The sequence below is a fragment of the Ambystoma mexicanum genome, chromosome 13 (assembly GCF_040938575.1).
Source record: "Ambystoma mexicanum isolate Mex_15411 chromosome 13, UKY_AmexF1_1, whole genome shotgun sequence".
NCBI classification, from domain to species: domain Eukaryota; kingdom Metazoa; phylum Chordata; class Amphibia; order Caudata; family Ambystomatidae; genus Ambystoma; species Ambystoma mexicanum.
Window position 1 is genome coordinate 2,075,441 of NC_090938.1, and position 24,560 is coordinate 2,100,000.

At 49.4% G+C, this 24,560-nt stretch overlaps 1 protein-coding gene across 6 annotated transcripts in view; it reads right to left on the reverse strand.

The window, feature by feature from the left end:
- KCNC4 (potassium voltage-gated channel subfamily C member 4) overlaps positions 1 to 24,560 on the reverse strand; it is a 430,144-nt gene that overhangs the window by 163,135 nt on the left and 242,449 nt on the right. For 3 of the 6 annotated variants that reach the window (XM_069632967.1, XM_069632968.1, XM_069632969.1), the window contains exon 5: positions 1,246 to 3,590. In XM_069632967.1, coding sequence (XP_069489068.1) covers positions 3,454 to 3,590 — 137 coding nt within the window. In that variant the 3' untranslated portion in view covers positions 1,246 to 3,453. Of the gene's footprint in view, positions 1 to 1,245; positions 3,591 to 4,706; positions 4,782 to 24,560 lie in introns of those variants that run through there. The other 3 variants (XM_069632972.1, XM_069632971.1, XM_069632970.1) reach the window with 2 other exon arrangements.

Below are 24,560 nucleotides of genomic sequence, written 5' to 3' on the forward strand. Positions count from 1 at the left end.
GCTCATGTGACCTTGGCATCACTGTGGACATGCCATGGGCTGCGTCTCTATTCATGTGTGGTGCTGTTCCCAATAACCTCAAGTGTTGCAGAATAACTGCAAAGTCCAACAGTACTTCTTGTAAACATGTATGGCCTCTACCAAACATACAATGTGCCCTGTCCCGCAACATACATCTCATAACATGCTTACTTCCTTTGTTGACTCCCGCGCTGCTCCGGGGAAGAGTGGCAGCCATCTGCGAGAAGGGATTTCAGACTTTGTTTTGAACAGTGTCTGAGAAAGTAATTAATACTATTCATTTTTTATTAAGTGACTCCGTGCATTAATAACTCGTTTTATATTCCATTCATGTGTTGCTGGATGTGTATTTTTTAAGCATCTCCCAATATTTGAGGGGTCTGCACGGTGAGATGGCACATTTCGTGCTAGTGACCACGTGACTGCACTCTGTTGGCATTCACAAAATGTCACTTTACATTTCTAAATGAACAGGACATTCAGGATTTTAACTCAGAAAGGGGGAGTGCTCTTATTGTACATCGTGACTGCTCCATCACAGCCCCTGGCCAGCTGCCACCTTGACGAGAGGCATTGAGCATCTCCTGGCTGAATGCCCAGTCATGCCCACCACCCCCCCCCCCCCACTGTAATGACTTGCCAACACGAGCAGTGCCAGTGAGGAAAGAGAATGATGGGTCCACGTTTCCGCCGGAAGTACAGCACAAAGCGCCTGTGACGACATAAGGGAGGGGCTGCTTTTAACTTAACCTTCACTGGTTCCTTAGTGACCTGTGAATGTCCAGCCTGGTAACCCAGCTGGCTTCATGTGGCAGTGCCAGGAGGATGTCTGGCCTCGTGCCTGGCTTGAGACTTGTTAAAGACCTACCCCTGTGTAGAGCGTTCAGGGGGAGAAACTCACACATGTCATTTTATTATTATTATTATTATTATTATTATTATTATTTACTAATTGAGCTGAATATCTGGGAAGGGCACTATTCTACCGCCATGTTATCTTCTAATGCAGGCTGCTGGAGTGTCATGGCGTCACATTGCTTCTAAAGGGCAACATGTGTGTGGCCCGCCAGAAGCCATCCGGAGTTTTGCTTTAATCTGATTCCTCCCAATCTCTATATACAGAGTACAGTCCCTGCTCCCACCCGTGCCCATCCCTACACATGAGCGGGGCACCCTACATGACGAGTCTGCTGCAGAAGGAACCGAGAAGCACAATTATGAAGCCCCTTTCGAGATAATCATTTATTTATCAGACACAAAAGGTGAATATTCATTTTTACATGAGGATCTTGCGACCTTGAAATGTTCCAGGTGAAGGTCCCTCCTCCAGAGTAAGCGGGCCTCGGTGCCCGCATCTGCACCAGTCATGTGAACTCAGCGCGTCCCAGGGGGCAGCCATCCCCACCAAACTCATGGCCACCAGAGAAGAAGAGCAAGGGCAGATGAGCCAGAGGAGGAGGGGAGAGGAGAGCGAGAGGAGGAGTGGAGAGAGAGAGAGAGTGGGGGGGGGAGGGAGGGGAAGAGAGAGAGAGAGAGAGAAAGGAAAGAACATTCTATGGCATGACTGGAGTGGGAAAGAGAAAGCGCGGGAGTGTGAACTTGCAAATCAGTGAGTGGGATGAGGAAGTGGCTAGATAGTACAAGAAAAGTGAGCGAGAGAGAGGCCACAAGTGGGGAGACTCGAGAGAGAAGAAGACGAAGGCAAGTGTGAGAAGAGGGGGAAGAGCTAGAGTGGGGTAGGAAGAGAATCAACGGAGAACAGAGCGGAAACAAGGAGGAAAGGTTTAGCGAGATGGGAAGGAAGAGGAGCGGAGAGAACAGGAGGAAGAGAAAGTCAGAGAGAAGGGGTAACTGAAGAGAAACGAGTGCAAGGCAGAAGAGATGAAGACATAAGGAGAGGCATCGATGGAAGGAAGCAAGGCAATGGGATATAACCAGAGCAGAGAGAAATCAAGGCAATATTCGGGACGAGAAGAGGAAGACATGAACAAGAAATAGAGAAAAATGATCACAGAAAAATATAAAGTTATCCGTGCGTTTTAAATATTTCCTGATATCATTTTCTTGTGCAGAGATGTACGTCTAATATCTTTATTTCTGTGATGGAGTGTGTCCTCACACTCCTTACTCCATTTCTGTGATCAAAGGGGTTCTGCTTTGTGATCTTCTGCTCTTCCTAACGATGTGCGCCCCTGGGATGGGGTCATTGTAGCCCCTCTTCTATGGCGACCTGTGTGGGCCTCTGGGAGACGGCATTGGAATCCATCGTCAATTCCCACAACTATGATATGAGCCCCGAGGGAGTTAGTTGCCTTTCAAGCCTGTTCTTCATTCCCACAGTTCTGGATCCCCAGGGGAGCAGCCCTCGGAGCCTTGATTGGCTCTGTACCTGTGGACCCACAGATTCAGTCACCCTGAATCTCATCCTACTTTCATAGCTTTAGATCTGTAGATAAAGGCTGTCTTACCCTTGGACTTCCCCTCCCAACTTTACTTCCATGAATGTAGCACCCCAATGAATGTTTCTTCAGGAGGCTCTTCTTCTGTTTCCTAGGCTCTGCACTTCTAGTCTCTAGGCCCTCGTCTATGCCCATGAACGCGTTCTGAAGGGAGATGTTGCTACATAGTCCTGCTTCTGTGTCCCTTAGTGTGGAACTCAAAGCAGTGCCCCTTCTCACCCACATTGTATTTCCTTGAGCTTTTGGCCACGGAAGCCCAGTCCTTCTAACCCTCTTGAATGTCCTGTTTTCTGGCCACATTGATGTGTTCTTGGCTGCGAGCTCTGAAGGAACTCTTCTTCAGCCTTTGTTTGGTTTTGGTGCCAGCAGGCCCCCCCAACACTGATCTTCTAGCCTTCTCATACAATGGTGCTGTACTACCGGGCCAGCTGGCCCCCGAGTCCCTCTTCACATGAACTGTCACACCACTTTCTGAACACGTTAAGAGTTTCCTAAGCTGTTTAACAATGTGAAATGCATATTTTATGATATCATTGTAAATCTCTAGACCCATTTTCATGCCTGCTGCCCAGCGAAGCGTGGCTGCATTAGAGAGAGAGAAACAGAGAGAGTAAAAGAAGCAGAGAGGGGTCGAGAAGGAAGAAGGGTGAAGAGGCAGATGGAAAAGGGAAAGACCCCACCGCTGAGCGAGCAGTCCACCTGGTGACCAAGAGGAGCGCACATGTCCTGCTCCATCACTGGCAGAGTGCGCTGGGATCCACTGATCGCCGTTCTGTGCCGGAGCTGGGGTGGTCGCATGTCCCGAAGGTGAGCTGCATGGAGGGTGACTCTTGCATAGCGGCCCGTTAGCCTGTCCTAGTCCCACAGCACAGTGCCCCCGCGGCTCCGGGCATGGCGCCTGGCAGGTGATGGTGAGGATGGCGTGACAGTCAATGGGATGGAGCGATGGAAGATGTCCGTGGATGGTGTATTGCTAGCGGATGGAAGGTATAGGAGACCGCGACCGCCTCAGAGGGTACGGTGAGCTGTAGCGAGACGTGAGAGGAGAGAGCCCCAGCGAGTTTCCTGACACACCTGCTATGTTGTTTAGACTTCGGGATTTCTCACAGCCTTGGTGAAGAAAACATTACATAGGCAACGTTAAGAGGCATTCAGTGCAAGACGCGTCATCGCTCAGACATGCAAGCATTGAAACAAGACACCAAAGACACCCAACAGACACGTGTGGTGGAAATGAGGAGAGGCAACTCAAGAGAAGGAGTGGAAGCGCATGGACACATAGAGGATACTGCATGGACGGGGCGTGTCAGAATACCCTCCTCACCCCGGGCACGTCTAACGAAGACCCGATCTACAGCCATTGGTCTCCATGATCCATTGATCCAGTGGTGCCCGAAGACGGGAGGGCCTATCAGGCCTCGGGCACCCCGAACACTTAAATTCATCATCACAATGGTGACTAAAAGCCTTATTCCATGGTTCTCTCCACGTCAAGACTCTAGGCTGACTTTCCCCCTAGCCGGGAGCATAGTCTATGAGTAGCATCTAAGTGGGCGCAGAACTGGCTGCCCCTAGATCATGACCTCATTCCATCTTAACCTAAAATGGTATCCCCCATGGATGGGGCACGCACACTGCCCCCTGCTGAACAGTAGTGGTTAGGGGTAGCCCATAGGAATCAGATGGGCCCAGAGACTGAACGTGCAGAGGAAGGGGTCCAAGAAGCAGAGGGAGGGGTCCAAGAAGCAGAGGGAGGGGTCAAAGAATGGTAGAAATGCAGATCTTCATTTTAGAGGTTGCTCATTGCCAAGGGCCGCCAGCCGATGGGCAGGGTACGCGAGGGTGTTTGGCAAGCGCCTCGCCGTGGTGCAGGAGATTGCAGCCCATCCCACCGTGATGAGTGCAGTCGTGCGGGTGATGCTGACTGAGCTTTCTCTGTGTTGAAGCAATGTATGTGCCCCCCCAACAGAACAGGCAAGAAGGGTCCACTTTCAGAGGCTTGTTGGTGGCTTGGGGAATTGCAGATGTGTTTAGGACCTGCTCTGCTATGTTTCCTGATTATTATAAATGCAACACATATGTAGACAATATACCAAAGACCTCCCAGAGAGCACAGAGAGAAAGTGAGTTAATTCCAGCATTCGGTGTACTAGAGAAATCTAATCGAAAGAAACAACCAAATTGTCAGAAGACATCCAACCATTACCAGGAGAAAATCAAACTTACCCAAACATCACTGGAGGAGAGAAGATTCATCACAACCGCCACCTGGAGCGACTGATAATTCACCCCAGCCATTGTCTGGAAAGAAAATCCATCCCGACAGTCACCTCAAGCATTTGAGAACTCCCCCCAACCTTCCCTTAAAGACAGGCGCCTTCCTCCAGCTGGCAAGGGAGGCGCCAAGGATTTGAGTCCTCAACCCAACCCCCACAGACAAATGCGTGGCTTGAACACACACATGGCGAGGCGGGGACCTACATCTAAGGACCTGTCTATGACCCTCGTCAATCTTCTACTCGTGATGACGAGACCTGGAGCACTGGAGATCACAGCTCACCATTATCCTGCAACATTCTCACTGAAACTATCCCTTGCAGCCCAAAAGGTTCTTCTGACCAATAGCTGGCAAGAGAGAACTGTACAATATTCTGGAACTCAGTGATATGTAGGCGAGACACTCTTCCAGTTATCACCTGACAAGGTGAAGGCCTGAAACTTCTGAACACTCGCCCAAACCATACATAGGGATATGACTCTCAATATCCGCTTTCAATGGCGATTCCAATAAAACCTCTCATAGATGCAAATATTGCTCTGAGTAACAGGTGGAAAGGTAGTAATCCCACAGTGTTGGAAAACTCATCCCAACCCTCCAATGTGGACAGATACTCCCTTCCAGGTACACATTGGCAAAGGACAACCCAAAACCAATGTAGGCCTCCAACCACCCAGCACTGTCCGACTAACTGTTGATAAACGCAGAAACCCAATGCACTGCAAAGGTCAATCCAACCCTCCTTCGTAGACAGACTGCCCCGGGCGAACGTCTGGAAACAGAAATCTAGAGTGTTTTAGACCTCAACGCATGCATCCATTTTAGAAATATACTCTGCCCTGCCCAATTGCTGGGAATGGAGAAACCTAAGACATTACAAACCTCACACGGTCCTTCATTCACAGATACACTGCTGCGGCTGACAACAGTGAAACCGTAAGCATTGTAGACCCCAACCTAATCCTCCATAACAGACAGAAACACTGCTCCGGCTGACAACAGAGACACCGTAAGCATTGTAGACCCCAACCTAATCCACCATAACAGACAGAAACACGGCTCCGGCTGACAACAGAGACACCGTAAGCATTGTAGACCCCAACCTAATCCACCATAACAGACAGAAACACTGCTACGGCTGACAACAGAGACACCGTAAGCATTGTAGACCCCAACCTAATCCACCATAACAGACAGAAACACTGCTCCAGCTGACAACAGAGACACCGTAAGAATTGTAGACCCCCACCTAATCCTCCGTAACAGACAGAAACACTGCTCCGGCTGACAACAGAGACACCGTAAGAATTGTAGACCCCCACCTAATCCTCCGTAACAGACAGAAACACTGCTCCGGCTGACAACAGAGACACCGTAAGCATTGTAGACCCCAACCTAATCCTCCGTAACAGACAGAAACACTGCTCCGGCTGACAACAGAGACACCGTAAGAATTGTAGACCCCAACCTAATCCTCCGTAACAGACAGAAACACTGCTCCGGCTGACAACGGAGACACCGTAAGCATTGTAGACCCCAACCTAATCCACCATAACAGACAGAAACACTGCTCTGGCTGACAACGGAGACACCGTAAGCATTGTAGACCCCAACCTATTCCTCCATAACAGACAGAAACACAGGTCCGGCTGACAACGGAGAAACCATAAGTATTGTAGACCCCAACCTAATGCTCCATAACAGACAGAAACATGCCTGCGGCTGACAATGGAGAAACCGTAAGCATTGTAGACGTTAGCCTAATCCTCCATAACATACAGAAACATTGCTCCGGCTGACAACATAGGAACCGTAAGCATTGTAGGCCCCAACGTAATCCTCCAAAACAGACAGAAACACTGCTCCGGCTGACAACATAGGAACCGTAAGCATTGTAGACCCCAGCCTCATCCTCCATAACAGACAGAAACACTGCTCCGGTTGACAACAGAGAAACCATAATCATTGTAGACACCAACCTATTCCTCCATAATAGGCAACCTTCTTCATCTTGCCACTCTCAACTCTCGCTCTGCTGTTAAACACTCCTCTGAAATCTGCCACCTCCTGGAAGAACTAGACCTTGATGTCCTTGGTCTTACTGAGACATGGTTCACGGCCAGCTCTGTCACGAGCTTTGACACTCTCCTGCCCAACGGTTACAATATCCTCTCTGCACCCAGATCCTCCTGGTCCGGTGGGGTGTGTAGCCCTGATCTTTCCTGAGTGGATTCCTGCCTCTGTCATTCCTACGCAGGCATACTCCTCTTTTGAATGCCTTGTCTTTAGGCTCTCTCTCTCTCCAACCCATTCTCTTACTATTTCTACTATCTACCGGCCTCCTGGTTAAATCACTTCATTTCTCTCTGAGTGGGGGGACCTCTCCGCCTTCCTCCTGGCCCCTACCACTCAACTCCTCCTCCTCTGTGAATTCAATATCCATTTAGACTCTCCTTGCTACTCCTCTGTACTCTTCCGTGACCACTGCGACTCCCTCTACCTGTCCATCCTCCCCTCTGGCCCGACTCACTCTACAGGCACACACTTGATGTCTTGATCTCCTCTGACCTCCCCCTCTCCACCCCTCTGACCACTCCTCTCTCCTGGTTCGATCACTCCCTCCTCTCCTCTCATCTCTCCGTCTTTTCCCCCCAAGCCAAGCCTACCCCAACACTGCCACCTACCTTCTCGGACATCCGGCCCATGAAGCGTGTGTCAGTTGAGGCTTTCACTGCCACCTTCTCTCCCCCTCCAACACCCCTGGCTGACTCACACCATGACACAGCCCTGTCCCTTCTCTACTCTTCTATTTCTGATATTCTTAATGCTCTTGCCCCTGTAATGAGGATACCTTGAAGTCCAAAGCCAAGTGCAGTTCCTCGTATGACTCCAACCTAGCTACACTTAAACGTAAGTGTAGGGTGGCTGAGAGGAAATGGAGGGATTCTTGTTCATCCTCTGAGAAACTGGCCTGTCGCCTGCTCCAAAGGCAATACTGACTCTGTGTCCTCACCAAGAATGAGTCCACATTCAAGCACGTGTCTCTGCGGCATTTAACAACTCGGCCGAATTCTTTAAAATCTGCAAGGAGCTGGCCAACCCTGCTAAAGTCTCTACCCTTACTGTTGCCTCCAGGCTCTTTGCAGTGCCCTTGACTTTCACTTTATCTCAAAATCCCAGGACATCCTGTCCATCCTCTCCTCCTCTCCCCCTCCCCTCCCCACTCCTTCTGTGCATGCTGGCCCTCCTTTAACCACCCCCCACCCTCTTTCTCATCCTTTCCACTTTTCTCGCCTCATGAGGTTGCTAGACAAGTCTGACCAATGAAAGCCTGTCAAAACAGGTTCATCCCTGTTCCTCTAAAACCATCAAAGACCACATTGATACCCTCGCTCTGGCACTTGCCGATTTTTGCAACCTCTCCTTTGCCTCAGGATCTTTCCCCTCCCCTCTAAAGCACTCCCTTGTGCATCCTCTTCTCAAGAAACCCACAACTGATTATTCTTGTCTGGCTAACTATCACCCAATTTCCATTACTCCCTTCCTGGGCAAACTCCTGGAAAAGTTGGCCATCTCTCAGCTTAACCTTCATTCCGATTCTGTTGGCTATCTCCATGACCACCAGTCTGGCTTCAGAGCTATCAGAAGTATGGAAACTGCTCTCCTGAACATCTGTGAAGATCTGCTCTCCAACCTTGACTCTAACATTCCCTCTGTCCTCGTCCTACTCAATCCCTCTTCTGCCTTCGACACGGTCAACGATACCATCCTGCTCAACCGTCTCCATGATAACCTGGGTATCACTGATCAGGTTCTGGCCTGGCTGCCCTCTTTCCTCTCTGATCGACCCTCCCAGATCCAACTTTGGTCCATCCTATCATCTATCTCTCTCTCTACCTGTGGTGTTCCCCAGGGGTCTAACCTTTCGCCCTGGCTTTTCAACCAATACCTGGCAACTCCCGCCCACTGCATTGCCACTTTCTGCTCAAATTTCCAGTGCTACGCTGACGACACTCAACTTATTTTCAGACTGCCCTCAGCCACCTCATCTCCCTCTCTCATCTCTGATTGCCTAACTGCCATTCAAGAATGGTGTACCGCCAACGGTCTTTGTCTAAATGCCAGCAAGATGGAGATCCTCCTTATCAGCACACCTTCACCATCCTTTCCCCTCAATCTCTGGCCGCCCCCCTTAGTCCTCCTCCTACCCCCACCTGCGAGGCTAAGAACCTCAGGGTCATCTTTGACTCCACACTTTCTTTCTTCGCCCACATCTCTGATGTCTCTGAAAAGTCAAACATCCTACTGCGCCTCCTCAGAGGTACCTTGCCTTTCCTCTCCTTCCCCCAGAAGCTCACTGTCCCCCAAGCTCTGGTTCTCTCTAGGTTGGACTATTGTAACAGCCCCTTTCTAAAGTGACCTGCCTCTACTCTCCACCCTCTCTGTAACTAATCAGAACAGAACTGCGAGACTTGTCCTTGGCTTCAAGCCCTGGGATCATATCTCTCCAGGTCTGAAATCACTCCATTGGCAGCCAGTAGATGCAGGAATTCATTTCAAACTCCTCTGCATTGTCCACAAGGCGTTCTGGGGCTTGGGTACATAATACCTCCAGTTATCCCTCCGCAAATACCTCCCCTCGCGAGCATTTGCTCCTCTACCTCTAACTCCCTCAGGGCCAGTTGTTTTTCAAAGAAACGAGCTGGGGGTAGATCTCTTTGTCCGGCAGGGGCCTCCCGCTGGAACAGCCTCCCTGCCTCTCTGAAACTTGAGGAGAACCATCTCTGGTTCCGGAAGCACCTCAAGACCTTCCTCTTTGCTTCTGCCTTCACCCCCCCTATCCCCTGCTGATCTGCTCTCTCTGTGCCCCGTGCACCTGGCCACCCTCTGTCTTCAGGGCCCAGATACCTGCTCACCCTGCCACCCTCCCGCACTGCCTCCGGGCCACCCCTTGCACTGGGGTCTGTGTCTGTACACATAGAGCCCCCCTTTTTTTCTTCCTGCACTGATCAGACCTACCCTGTCTGCTGCCTTAACCCCAGCACTTGCCACGCGCCACTCGCTGGCTGCACTACCACTGTTTGTTGCCTTTATTATTTATTCATTTATTATTATTTATCTGTTTCTCCTTTGCTCTGCAATTTCCACTTCTCCCCCATTCCATGCACTTTCCCCCCCTCCCTCTTCCATGCACTTGCACGTTCTCAATGTCACTGGGCCTAGTCAGATCGTTGTTTTGTTTGCCCCTGTTTCTCCTCCCTTGCCTTGTCGCGCTCTGAAACACTTGTGTACGAGCGCAATATAAATAAAATATCATCATAACAGACAGAAACACTGCTGCAGCTGACAACAGAGAAACTGTAAGCATTGTAGACCCCAACCTAATCCTCCATAACAGACAGAAACACGGCTGCAGCTGACAACCGATAAACCGTAAGCATTGTAGACCCCAACCTAATCCTCCATAACAGACAGAAACACGGCTCCGGCTGACAACAGAGACACCGTAAGCATTGTAGACCCCAACCTAATCCACCATAACAGAAAGAAACACTGCTCGGGCTGACAACGGAGAAACCGTACGCATTGTAGACTCTAATCTAATCCACCATAACAGACAGAAACACTGCTGCGGCTGACAACAGAGACACCGTAAGCATTGTAGACCCCAACCTAATCCTCCATTACAGACAGAAACACTGCTCTGGCTGACAACATAGGAACCGTAAGCATTGTAGACCCCAACCTAATCCACCATAACAGACAGAAACACTGCTCGGGCTGACAACGGAGAAACCGTAAGCATTGTAGACTCTAACCTAATCCTCTATAACAGACAGAAACACTGCTCCGGCTGACAACAGAGACACCGTAAGCATTGTAGACCCCAACCTAATCCTCTATAACAGACAGAAACACTGCTCCGGCTGACAACAGAGACACCGTAAGCATTGTAGACCCCAACCTAATCCACCATAACAGACAGAAACACTGCTCCGGCTGACAACGGAGAAACCGTAAGCATTGTAGACCCCAACCTAATCCTCCATAACAGACAGAAACACTGCTCCGGCTGACAACAGAGACACCGTAAGCATTGTAGACCCCAACCTAATCCACCATAACAGAAAGAAACACTGCTCAGGCTGACAACGGAGAAACCGTATGCATTGTAGACTCTAATCTAATCCACCATAACAGACAGAAACACTGCTGCGGCTGACAACAGAGACACCGTAAGCATTGTAGACCCCAACCTAATCCTCCATAACAGACAGAAACACTGCTCTGGCTGACAACATAGGAACCGTAAGCATTGTAGACCCCAACCTAATCCACCATAACAGACAGAAACACTGCTCGGGCTGACAACGGAGAAACCGTAAGCATTGTAGACTCTAACCTAATCCTCTATAACAGACAGAAACACTGCTCCGGCTGACAACAGAGAAACCGTAAGCATTGTAGACCCCAACCTAATCATCCAAAACAGACAGATACACTCCTGCAGCTGACAACAGAGAAACCATAAGCATTGTAGACCCCAACCTAATCCTCCATAACAGGCATAAATACTGCTGCAGCTGACAACAGAGAAACTGTAAGCAGTGTAGACCCCCAACCTAATCCTCCATAACAGATAGAAACACGGCTGCAGCTGACAACAGAGAAACCGTAAGCATTGCAGACCCCAACCTAATCCTCCCTAATAGACAGAAACAGCGCTCCGCTGACAATAGAGAAACCATAAGCATTGTAGACCCCCAACCTAATCCACCATAACAGACAGAAATGCTGCTGCAGCTGACAATGCAGAAACCGTAAGCATTGTAGACCCCAACCTAATCCACCATAACAGAAAGAATTACTGCTGCGGCTGACAACAGGGAAACTGTAAGCATTGTAGACCCCAACATAATCCTCCATAACAGACAGAAGCACTTCTTCTGCTGACAACAGAGAACCCATAGGCATTGTACACCCCAACCTATTCCCTCATAACATACAGAAAAACTGATCCGGCTGACAACAGAGAAAACTTAAGCATTGTAGACCCCAACCTCATCCTCCATAACAGACAGAAACACTGCTCCGGCTGACAACAGAGACACCGTAAGCATTGTAGACCCCAACCTAATCCACCATAACAGACAGAAACACTGCTATGGCTGACAACAGAGACACCGTAAGCATTGTAGACCCCAACCTAATCCACCATAACAGACAGAAACACTGCTGCGGCTGACAACAGAGACACCGTAAGCATTGTAGACCCCAACCTCATCCTCCATAACAGACAGAAACACTGCTCCGGCTGACAAGAGAGACACCATAAGCATTGTAGACCCCAACCTAATTCACAATGACAGAAACACTGCTACGGCTGACAACAGAGACAGTGTAAGCATTGTAGACCCCAACCTAATCCACCATAACAGACAGAAACACTGCTACGGCTGACAACAGAGACACCGTAAGCATTGTAGACCCCAACCTAATCCTCCATAACAGACAGAAACACTGCTCCGGCTGACAACAGAGACACCGTAAGCATTGTAGACCCCAACCTAATCCACCATAACAGAAAGAAACACTGGTCGGGCTGACAACGGAGAAACCGTACGCATTGTAGACTCTAATCTAATCCACCATAACAGACAGAAACACTGCTGCGGCTGACAACAGAGACACCGTAAGCATTGTAGACCCCAACCTAATCCTCCATAACAGACAGAAACACTGCTCTGGCTGACAACATAGGAACCGTAAGCATTGTAGACCCCAACCTAATCCACCATAACAGACAGAAACACTGCTCGGGCTGACAACGGAGAAACCGTAAGCATTGTAGACTCTAACCTAATCCTCTATTTTTTTTAAAACACTTTTTATTGGCATTTTCTTTAAGGTTACATTTCGAAGCTGCATTTAATGAAGGTGTTCATAGCCAAGTTAGGTGTGAGAGAAACAAGTAACAACAAAAATTAACAACAAACATGGACAGTCTCTTAGTGAGGATGTCTTCGTTCATCAGGTATCCTGGAGGGAGGAGTATGGAGGCAAGGGGCTTGTGGTTGCCCGAGGTTCAGATGTTAGGTGGTTCCGTGGTTATTTTTAGAATTAGGGTGGACAGGCACCTCAGGGGGGCTTGTGGTCAGCAGAGAAGGGTACGTCGCGGAGGAGAGCCTTCCACGCTTCGAGAGTGTTGTTCATGTCGGCGGTCCCAGTGGTGGCTCCGTCTTGCCAGGCCCTGGTCTCGGCTGTGGTCCAACGCTCTAGTTCTCCAAGCCAGTGTTGGTATCTCGGGCCCGGCTTGGATTTCCAAGCCATAGCTATGGTTCTTTTAGCTAGGATGCAAGAGATGTCCATTAGCTTGACCACGTGCTTGATCTTGCTCAGTCTGGGGTAAGTTCCGAGGAGGCATTCCTGGGGGTCCCAGTTGTATCTGGTGATGCCAGCATCCGTGCAAGTTTGCTTTATTTTGGACCAGAATTGCGACACCCTGTTACAAGACCAGAACATGTGCAGTAGGTCTGCTGGGGTGGTGCCGCACCAAGGGCAGTTTGGTGTTGCCTTGTTGTTAAAGCTGGAGACTCTCTTCGGGGTCATATATGTTCTGTAAAGGACGTTGAGTTGGATTTGTCGGAATCTGGTGTTCCTGGAGACCTCGCTGGGGTATTGTAGCACTCTCTCCCATTCAGTGTCCGAGAGCGTGACCCGGAGGTCAAGTTCCCATCTCTCTTTTAGTGTAGCGCTTTTAGGGTTAGGTCTGTCTATTAGTTGGCCGTAGAGGCGGGTTACTGGTTTCCAGCCGTCTGAGAGTTCGTGCATCTCGTTAAGCAGGGGGTTGGGGTTGGGTTCTTCTGGCCATTCAGGCCATTTCGTTCTTGCGATCTGTCTGAGGCGATGGTACCACAGGAATTGGCCTCTGCTTAGGTCCACTGATTCTAGGATCGCTTCGAAGTCTTTGAATTTGGCATCTTCGTATATGTCGCCCCAGGTGTAGATCCCAGCGCTCTCCCATTTTCTTGCCACTTTGAGGTCCGATAAGGATTGGCATGCGTCCACGAGGATAGGGGTGTCGGGAGAGTATGGGTGTGTGATTTGATGGGTGGAGCAGGTTCTGGTCCAGATTTGTTTGCCCAGTTGCACAATCATAGGGACCCCAGTGTTTGTTTAAGTGGGTTCCAGAGTTGTTCCTTGGGAAACAGGTTGGAAGGTGTAAGACTTAAGAGACCTGATTCAGGGTTTGGGTCATCATGGAGCCACCTTGTGACGTGGCTGAGTTGGGCTGCTAGGTAGTACCTGTGTAGGTCTGGGAGTTGTATCCCTCCCTCCTTGTGTCGCAGCGTGAGGATCTTCAGAGGCAGCTTGTGCCTGGCTGGGCCCCACAGGAAGTCCCTGATGAGGGTGTCCAGTTTTTTAAAGAAGGGTGTAGGGATGTAGTGGCAGACATTCGTGAAGTAGTAGAGGAATCTGGGTAGGATGATCATTTTCACAATCGCTGCCCTGCCCATCATGGCAAGCGGCAGCCTAGACCAGAACTTCATGGATTTACGGAGCGCCTTTGTTGCTCTTTCAGTGTTGTGTTCGTGGGTGAGTTCTGGGGTATGTGTTATGTTGATTCCTAGGTAGCGAAACATCGTTGGTTGCCATTTTATCCCCACCTCCGGCAGTTCTTCCATGCTGATCTTGTTGAGTCTGGCTAGTGGGAATGCGCAAGATTTAGACCTGCTAAATTTGATTCCTGAATAATGGGCGTAATTGTCCAGGACGTCGAGTAGGACTTGTGCATTTACTTGTGGGTCCTTCACGTATAAGAGGACGTCATCCGCATATAGGGAAATTATGAAGTGTCTGTTGCCTAGTTTTATGCCTGCATCGAAGAGCTGTCTTCTGCAGTAGATGGCGATCGGCTCCAGTCCCAGAACATACAACATGGGTGATAGCGGGCAGCCCTGCCTAGTGCCTCTTTGTATCGGCCAGGCTTCTGATATTATTCGCCCGGTCTTCACTCTGGCGGTGGGTGAACTATAAAGGACCCTGACCCATCTCACAAAGCCTTCTCCAAACCCGAACTCAATCAGCACCTCGATCAGCCATTCCCAGAAGATGGAGTCGAAGGCTTTGACAGCGTCGAGTGAGAGGACCGCCAGATCTGCAGGGCTTTCATGGGTTTCGGCTATGACATGTTGCAGTCTTCTCAGATTGGCCGAGGTGTTGCGTCCCGGGATGAACCCGTTCTGGTCTTCGTGTACAATTGACCCAATCACCTTCGCGAGCCTCTTAGCCAGAATGGTGGTTAAGATCTTGGCGTCATAATTCAGCATCGCTAGTGGGCGATAGGAATCGCAGCATTCGGGTGGCTTGTTTGGTTTGAGCATGGGGATTATGATGGTTTCTTTCATGGTGCTAGGAAGAATTCCTTCTTCGTATGCTTCCGTGTAGACTCCCAGTAATATTGGAGTGACGATGTCTTCATAGGTTTTGTAGAACTCTGGGGGGAGACCGTCGCTTCCCGGAGATTTGCTGGTGGCTAAAGATCTGATCGCATCCTTGATGTCGTCGGCGGTGATCTCAGTGTCGAGTGCCGCACGTTGTTCTTCGGCTAGTTTAGGGAGTTCGATCTCTTCCAGGGTGGCTCTGATGTCTTCTCTGGGTATTTGCTTGTCGTGGGAGTAAAGCTCAGAGTAGAATTCTGCAAAAGCGGTGTTGATGTCAGGTTGTGATTTATGTGGGACTCCTCGTTCATCTTGGATCACGGTGATGTGATGCCTCGGGGTTTCTCGTTTGCATAACCAAGCGAGTAGTCTACCTGGTTTGTCAGCCTCTTTGTGTATCTTGGTGGTGTTGGTTGCGAGGTCGAATTTCGCCAGTCTGTCCCATGCCGTTCGGCAATCGTCTCGGAGTCCCCGCAGGGTCTCTTCCCCTACGGTGGTGGTGCTTAGTTGGGACTCAAGGCGTGTTATTTCCGCTTCATGTTCTTCTAGTGTCACTTTCAGACGTCTTCGGATACCTCCCGCTCCGGAGATGGCTTCACCCCGTGTTACCACTTTCATCGCCTCCCATAGCGTGCTCCAGCTTGACACAGAGCCTTTGTTATTATCTATGTAATCTTCGAGTTTAGTGCGGAGGTCTTCTTTGAACTCTTGGTCAGTGAGTGGCGCAGGAGACAATCTCCATGTCGGTATCGGAGGCCTGGGACCAGTCAATCCCCATTGCATGACCAGCGGGGAGTGGTCGGATATCGATCTGCCAAGGTATGTGACGTCCTCTACCAGGGCGGCTTGTTCCTTGTCAGTGAAGAGGTAGTCGATCCTTGTATGGACCTTATGGGGGGCAGAGTAGTGTGAGTAGCTCCTTTCTTTTGGGTGTCGCGCTCTCCATATGTCCACTAGGTCTAAGTGTTCCAGAGCATTGTTGAGGGCCGTGGTGGCGGCGTTACGTGGTTGTAGTAGGGGCACCGATCTGTCCATCTCACCGTTGCTGGTGCAGTTGAAGTCGCCTCCCCAAATGAAGGTGCCCTCCCTGTGATGTGCTAATTTGGGGCAAAGCATTGCGATGTGCGATGGTATCCCGTGTTGCGGGAAGTAGGAGTTGACCAGGCAGATTGCAGTATTTTCAATGGTCCCCCAGAGTATCAGATATCTGCCCTCTTTGTCTGATTCCGATCCCAGTAGGCGAAACGGGACGCTTGGGTTCACCCATGTGAAGACTCCCCGTGCGTACTTGGAGTACGGTGCTCCCTTTCCAGTACCACCCCATCTCTCTGCTAGTTTGGAGGAGGATTCCGCCGTCAGGTGGGTTTCCTGAAGCATAGCTATAGAGACCTTCTGCCTGCGGAGATAGGAATAGATTCGATTTCTTCTCAGGTAGGAGTTCAACCCTCGAACATTCCACGTTAGTATCTTCAGTTGTGATGTCATTTGGGAGAGTGGGTGTTCCTCTTTATCTCCTCCTCAGAGGGTTTGCCCAGAGGGTTCGGGTTCCTGATGGGGCGGTTAAGCATTCGGCCCTCGTACTCGCCTAGGGTGGAGTGCTGTGTCGGTGTGTCCTGATGTCTACTCAGGCATGAAGATATAGTGACTGTGCTTATAACATAACAAATAACGTAACTGTAACTTGTGCGCCTAGCGACTGCGTTCTTTTCGCTGCGCTCAGGGGCTCTCGCACCGTCGGGGCCCATCCGGGCGTCGGGTTCGAGTGGGGTCGGTCAGGCAACTGGCCTGTCCTGGTCTGTTCGCGGGGGCGAAGTCCTGATTCCGGTGTGGGGCCAAGCGAGAGCCGCGTTAGTTTGGCGAACTGTAGTGTTGATTGCTTCCGCACTGCAGGGTGCATGTATTTTTGCGGGGTCTTGCGTCGGCGGTTGAGCGTGCGGTCTGGTGCTTGGACGCAAACGTTAGTCTTTAGGGTGAGTGTCAGCGCCTTGAGCTAGGTTGTTGTCCTCCATCCACATGGTGGCTGCTTCCGGGGTTTCCAGGAAAATCGAGCGGCCCTTGTAGATGACTTTAAGTCTAGAGGGGTAGAGCAGCATGTACTTTAAGTTCAGGTGTCGTAACCTGGCTTTGATTGGTACGAATGAGTTTCTCTCTCTTTGCACTTTTGGGGTGTAGTCTGGATAGACAGATATTTTTGCGCTGCCGCGTGTGATTGGGCCGGTTTCCCTGGAATGCCTGAGGATGACTTCTCTGTCCTGGAAGTTAAGTATTTTGGCAATTATTGGTCGGGGGTGGGAGCCCGGAGGGGGTTTCTTTTGGAGGGACCTGTGCGCCCTCTCAACAGCGAAGGCTTGCGTGAGTTTGCCTGCGCCCACCTCTTGTTGTAGTAGGGTCTCTATGTACTCAGTTGGGTTCGGGCCCTCGTCGCCCTCAGGGACTCCAAGTATTCTGATGTTGCCCCTTCTGGCACGTCCCTCGGCCTCCTCAGCCCTCGCCTCGAGAAAGGCCACCTTCTTTTCGAGGTCCGACACCTTGGACCTGAGCTCCATAGTGGTTTCAGTGGTTTCTTTAATGGTCGTCTCAGAGGTGGCGACCCTATCCGTTAGATTCCTGGCATCCTGTCTCACAAGTTGAATGTCTGACCTGAATTCGTCGATTTTGGTGTCAATGAAGGTGCGCAGGGATGCTATGGCCTCCAGAACTTGTGCTTGGTTCTCGGTGGGATCTGCATTTTTCGGTTTTGGGGCATCGGGGCTGGAGGGGCGTGGGTCGGCCGGGGTTCTGGCCTTTGTGGAGACGTAGCTGTCCATCGTAGGAGGTTTCGATTTGCCTCTGGCAGACATGGCGGGCCTGGGGGCTAGGCGGCGATGCCTTGATGGTGCCTTGATGGTAGGCTGCTCTCGGGTCTTGCAGGGGTGTTTCAATCTGCCAGGCGGGTGGTGCGGGGTGAGGTGATGGTGTTGGCGGTGGGAGGATGAGGGGGGGGTTGGGCGCCGCTGGGCTCCGGGCTCTGGGCCCAGAGCTGCGGGTACTGAAGCCTCGGCAAAGTCAAGCGGGGCCCCCCGTCTCCTCACCTCCTGGACAGCGGTCTCCTCCGCAGGCGTGTCGATGGCAGTCTCAGCGGCGAACAGGATGTTTCCCGCCCGGGGAGCAGGAGCAGATCCAGAAGCTTTCGTCCACGGCCCGTGGCGTCCCGTGTGTCGGAGGGGCCGCGGATGCCAGAGTCGGATGTGTGTGGGAGTATGTTCCCCAGAGTCCCGTCTGCAGGCGAGTCGCACCTCCGTATGCTGGAGTGCTCGATCGACAGCGTTAGGGCAGCGCGGGGTCCGCCATCTTGGATGCAGGCTCGGGCGGAGGGGGGAAGGTGTGCGGAGGGCAGAACTCAGGTTTCCCGGCCCCGATTTTTCTCGTAGTTGCTGTCACTGCTCGGCGGCAGATTCCGCCGTATATTGTCCGAGTTTGTGGCTCGGAGGCAAGCTGCAAGCGGTCCAACAAGGATCATAACGCGGCGTCTCGGCCGGAGCTCGGCGCCTTAGCCTCCTACCACCATGAGCTCCAGGCCACGCCCCCTAACCTAATCCTCTATAACAGACAGAAACACTGCTCCGGCTGACAACAGAGAAACCATAAGCATTGTAGACCCCAACCTAATCATCCAAAACAGACAGATACACTCCTGCAGCTGACAACGGAGAAACCATAAGCATTGTAGACCCCAACCTAATCCTCCATAACAGACAGAAATACTGCTGCAGCTGACAACAGAGAAACTGTAAGCAGTGTAGACCCCCAACCTAATCCTCCATAACAGACAGAAACACGGCTGCAGCTGACAACAGAGAAACCGTAAGCATTGCAGACCCCAACCTAATCCTCCCTAATAGACAGAAACAGCGCTCCGCTGACAATAGAGAAACCATAAACATTGTAGACCCCCAACCTAATCCACCATAACAGACAGAAATGCTGCTGCAGCTGACAATGCAGAAACCGTAAGCATTGTAGACCCCAACCTAATCCACCATAACAGAAAGAATTACTGCTGCGGCTGACAACAGGGAAACTGTAAGCATTGTAGACCCCAACATAATCCTCCATAACAGACAGAAGCGCTTCTTCTGCTGACAACAGAGAACCCATAGGCATTGTACACCCCAACCTATTCCCTCATAACATACAGAAACACTGATCCGGCTGACAACAGAGAAAACTTAAGCATTGTAGACCCCAACCTCATCCTCCATAACAGACAGAAACACTGCTCCGGCTGACGACAGAGCACCGTAAGCATTGTAGACCCCAACCTAATCCACCATAACAGACAGAAACACTGCTATGGCTGACAACAGAGACACCGTAAGCATTGTAGACCCCAACCTAATCCACCATAACAGACAGAAACACTGCTGCGGCTGACAACAGAGACACCGTAAGCATTGTAGACCCCAACCTCATCCTCCATAACAGACAGAAACACTGCTCCGGCTGACAAGAGAGACACCATAAGCATTGTAGACCCCAACCTAATTCACCATGACAGAAACACTGCTACGGCTGACAACAGAGACAGTGTAAGCATTGTAGACCCCAACCTAATCCACCATAACAGACAGAAACACTGCTACGGCTGACAACAGAGACACCTTAAGCATTGTAGACCCCAACCTCATCCTCCATAACAGACAGAAACACTGCTGCGGCTGACAACAGAGACACCGCAAGCATTGTAGACCCCAACCTAATCCACCATAACAGACAGAAACACTGCTCCGGCTGACAACAGAGACACCGTAAGAATTGTAGACCCCCACCTAATCCTCCATAACAGACAGAAACACTGCTCCGGCTGACAACAGAGACACCATAAGCATTGTAGACCCCAACCTCATCCACCATAACAGACAGAAACCCTGCTCCGGCTGACAACAGAGACACCGTAGGAATTGTAGACTCACACCTAATCCTCCATAACAGACAGAAACACTGCTCCGGCTGACAACAGAGACACCATAAGCATTGTAGACCCAAACCTAATCCTCCATAACAGACAGAAACACTGCTGCGGCTGACAGCAGAGAAACTGTTAAACACTGCAGACCCAATCCTAATCCTCCAATATAGAGAACTACACGGCCTAGCCAACTGCTGGAAATGCAGAAACCTTCAGACCTGGCGACCGCAAACCAACCCTCTATTGTCAAACAATATTCTAAACTAAGTAATTGATGGCAACTAAGAAAGCTAAAAGATTCTAGACCTCATCAGAACCATCCATTGTTAACTTATATGCAGCCTGACTATTTGCTGGCGATGAAGAAACATAAAAGACTCGAGACCTCAAACCAATTCTCCACTGCAATGCCAGCTGCACTACTTCGGCTGGCTATGAAGAAAACAACAGCTTTAGATATCTGTCCTAACTAATAGCTGTCAACAGAGGATCCTGATAGATTCTAGATCTTAACCCAGGCCTCCATTACCAATAGATATCTGGCCCGACTCATACCTGTCAACAGAGGATCCTAAAAGATTCTAGTTCTTAACCCAGGCCTCCATTACCAATAGATATCTGGCCCGAATAACTGTCAACAGAGGATCCTAAACGATTCTAGATCTTATCCCAGGCCTCCATTACCAATAGATATCTAGCCTGACTAATAGCCGTCAACAGAGGATCCTAAGAGATTCTAGATCTTAACCCAGGCCTCCATTACCAATAGATATTTGGCCCGAATAATAGCCCTCAGCAGAGGGTCCTTAAACATTCTAGATCTTAACCCAGGCCTCCATTACCAATAGATATCTGGCCTGAATAATTACTGTCAACAGAGGATCCGAAAAGATTCTAGATCTTAACCCAGGCCTTCATTACCAATGGATATCTGGCCTGACTAATAGCTGTTAACAGAGGATCCTAAGAGATTCTAGATCTTAACCCAGGCCTACATTGCCAATAGATATCTGGCCCAAATAATATCTGTCAACAGAGGATCCTAAAAGATTCTAGATCTTAACCTAGACCTCCATTACCAATAGATATCTGGCCTGACTAATAGCCGTCAACAGAGGATCCTAAAAGATTCTAGATCTTAACCCAGGCCTCCATTACCAATAGATATCTGGCCTGACTAATATCTGTCAACAGAGGATCCTAAAATATTTTAGATCTTAACCCAGGCCTCCATTAACAATAGATATCTGTCCCGACTAATAGCCCTCAGCAGAGGGTCCTAAAAGATTCTAGATCTTAACCCCGGCCTCCATTACCAATAGATATCTAGCCTGACTAATAGCTGTCAACAGAGGTTCCTAAAAGATTCTAGATCTTAACCAAGGCCTCCATTACCAATAGATATATGGCCCGAATAGTAACTGTCAACAGAGGATCCTAAAAGATTCTAGAAATTTACCCAGGCCTCCATTACCAATAGATATCTAGGCCAAATAATTAATGTCAACAAAAGATCCTTAAAGATTCTAGATCTTAACCTAGACCTCCATTGCCAATAGATATCTGGCCTGACTAATAGCCGTCAACAGAGGATCCTAAAAGATTCTAGATCTTAACCCAGGCCTCCATTACCAATAGATATCTGGCCTGACTAATATCTGTCAACAGAGGATCCTAAAATATTTTAGATCTTAACCCAGGCCTCCATTACCAATAAATATCTGGCCTGACTAATAGCCATCAGCAGAGGGTACTAAAAGATTCTAGATCTTAACCCAGGCCCCCATTAACAATAGATATCTGTCTCGACTAATAGCCCTCAGCAGAGGGTCCTAAAAGATTCTAGATCTTAACCCAGGCCTCCATTACCAATAGATATCTAGCCTGACTAATAGCTGTCAACAGAGGTTCCTAAAAGATTCTAGATCTTAACCAAGGCCTCCATTACCAATAGATATCTGGCCCGAATAATAACTGTCAACAGAGGATCCTAAAAGATTCTAGAAATTAACCCAGGCCTCCATTACCAATAGATATCTAGGCCAAATAATTAATGTCAACAAAAGATCCTGAAAGATTCTAGATCTTAAACCAGGCCTCCATTACCAATAGATATCTGGCCTGACTAATAGCCCTCAGCAGAGGATCCTAAGAGATTCTAGATCTTACCCCAGGCCTCCATTGCCAATAGATATCTGGCCCAAATAATATATGTCAACAGAGGATCCTAAAAGATTCTAGATATTAACCTAGACCTCCATTACCAATAGATATCTGGCCTGACTAATAGCCATCAACAGAGGATCCTAAAAGATTCTAGATCTTAACCCAGGCCTCCATTACCAATAGATATCTGGCCTGACTAATATCTGTCAACAGAGGATCCTAAAATATTTTAGATCTTAACCCAGGCCTCCATTAACAATAGATATCTGGCCTGACTAATAGCCGTCAACAGAGGATCCTAAAAGATTCTAGATCTTAACCCAGGCCTCCATTACTAATAGATATCTGGCCTGACTAATATCTGTCAACAGAGGATCCTAAAATATTTTAGATCTTAACCCAGGCCTCCATTACCAATAAATATCTGGCCTGACTAATAGCTGTCAACAGAAGTTGCTAAAAGATTCTAGATCTTAACCAAGGTCTCCATTACCAATAGATATCTGGCCCAAATAATAACTGTCAACAGAGGATCCTAAAAGATTCTAGAAATTAACCCAGGCCTCCATTACCAATAGATATCTAGGCCAAATAATTAATGTCAACAAAAGATCCTGAAAGATTCTAGATCTTAAACCAGGCCTCCATTACCAATAGATATCTGGCCTGACTAATAGCCCTCAGCAGAGGATCCTAAGAGATTCTAGATCTTACCCCAGGCCTCCATTGCCAATAGATATCTGGCCCAAATAATATATGTCAACAGAGGATCCTAAAAGATTCTAGATATTAACCTAGACCTCCATTACCAATAGATATCTGGCCTGACTAATAGCCATCAACAGAGGATCCTAAAAGATTCTAGATCTTAATCCAGGCCTCCATTACCAATAGATATCTGGCCTGACTAATATCTGTCAACAGAGGATCCTAAAATATTTTAGATCTTAACCCAGGCCTCCATTACCAATAGATATCTGGCCCGACTAATAGCCGTCAACAGAGGATCCTAAAAGATTCTAGATCTTAACCCAGGCCTCCATTACCAATAGATATCTGGCCTGACTAATATCTGTCAACAGAGGATCCTAAAAGATTCTAGATCTTAACCCAGGCCTCCATTAACAATAGATATCTGGCCCAACTAACTGCTGTCAACAGAGGGCCCTAAAATCCTAAAAGGTTGTAGATCTTAACCCAGGCCCCCATTATCAATGGATATCTGGGCTGACTAATAGCCATCAACAGAGGATCCTACAGGATTCTAGATCTTAACCCAGGCCTCCATTGTAGACCAATTCTCCGCTCTGAGTAACCACTGGCAATGGTTCAACCTAAAGCATTGCAGACCTTCGCCCAGCCTTTTATTAAAGACATGTGCATGGCTCTGGCTAACTCCTGGTGAGGGAGAAAGCCACAGCACTGTAGAGCTACATCGATTCACACCATAGACCAGAGGTCTACAACCTTTAGCTCTCCAGATGTGTTCCACTACAACTCCCATTATTATCGTTAGCCCAGATAGTGTATGGTAAGAGATCACAGAAGATGCAGTCCAACACATCTGGAGAACCGCTGGTTTCAGAACCCTACGATAGACAATTGGACTCCTCCTGTACAGCTAAAAAGCATCAGAATACCTGAATCCTTGCCTAGCCATGGAAACTGACTGCATCCGTTCTATAAAGAGTGGACTTCATGTAATCAACACAATCACCTGGGATGAACGGTCCCCCCAAAAACCTGGAAAAGGAGTGGCTCTATCAGTTAGGGAACAGGGCTCATGGCAAACAAAACCCAACATTCACATGAACACGAAACACACGCAAGAATCACAGACAGAGAGAGGGAGAGGGGGAGAGGGAGAGAGGGAGAGAGAGAGGGAGAGAGGGAGACAGAGAGGGAGAGAGGGAGAGAGACAGAGAGACAGAAAGAGAGAGAGAGAGGGAGAGAGTGGGGGAGACAGAGGGAGAGAGAGGGAGAGGGGGAGAGGGAGAGAGGGAGAGAGAGAGGGAGGGGGAGAGAGAGACAGAGAGAGGGGGGGGACAGAGAGAGAGAGATACAGAGAGAGACAGAGAGGGAGAGAGATACAGAGAGGGAGAGAGGGAGAGAGAGAGGGGGGGGACAGAGAGAGAGGGGGGGGGACAGAGAGGGAGAGAGGGAGAGAGAGAGGGAGGGGGACAGAGAGAGAGAGGGGGGGACAGAGAGAGGGAGAGAGATACAGAGAGGGACAGAGGGAGAGAGAG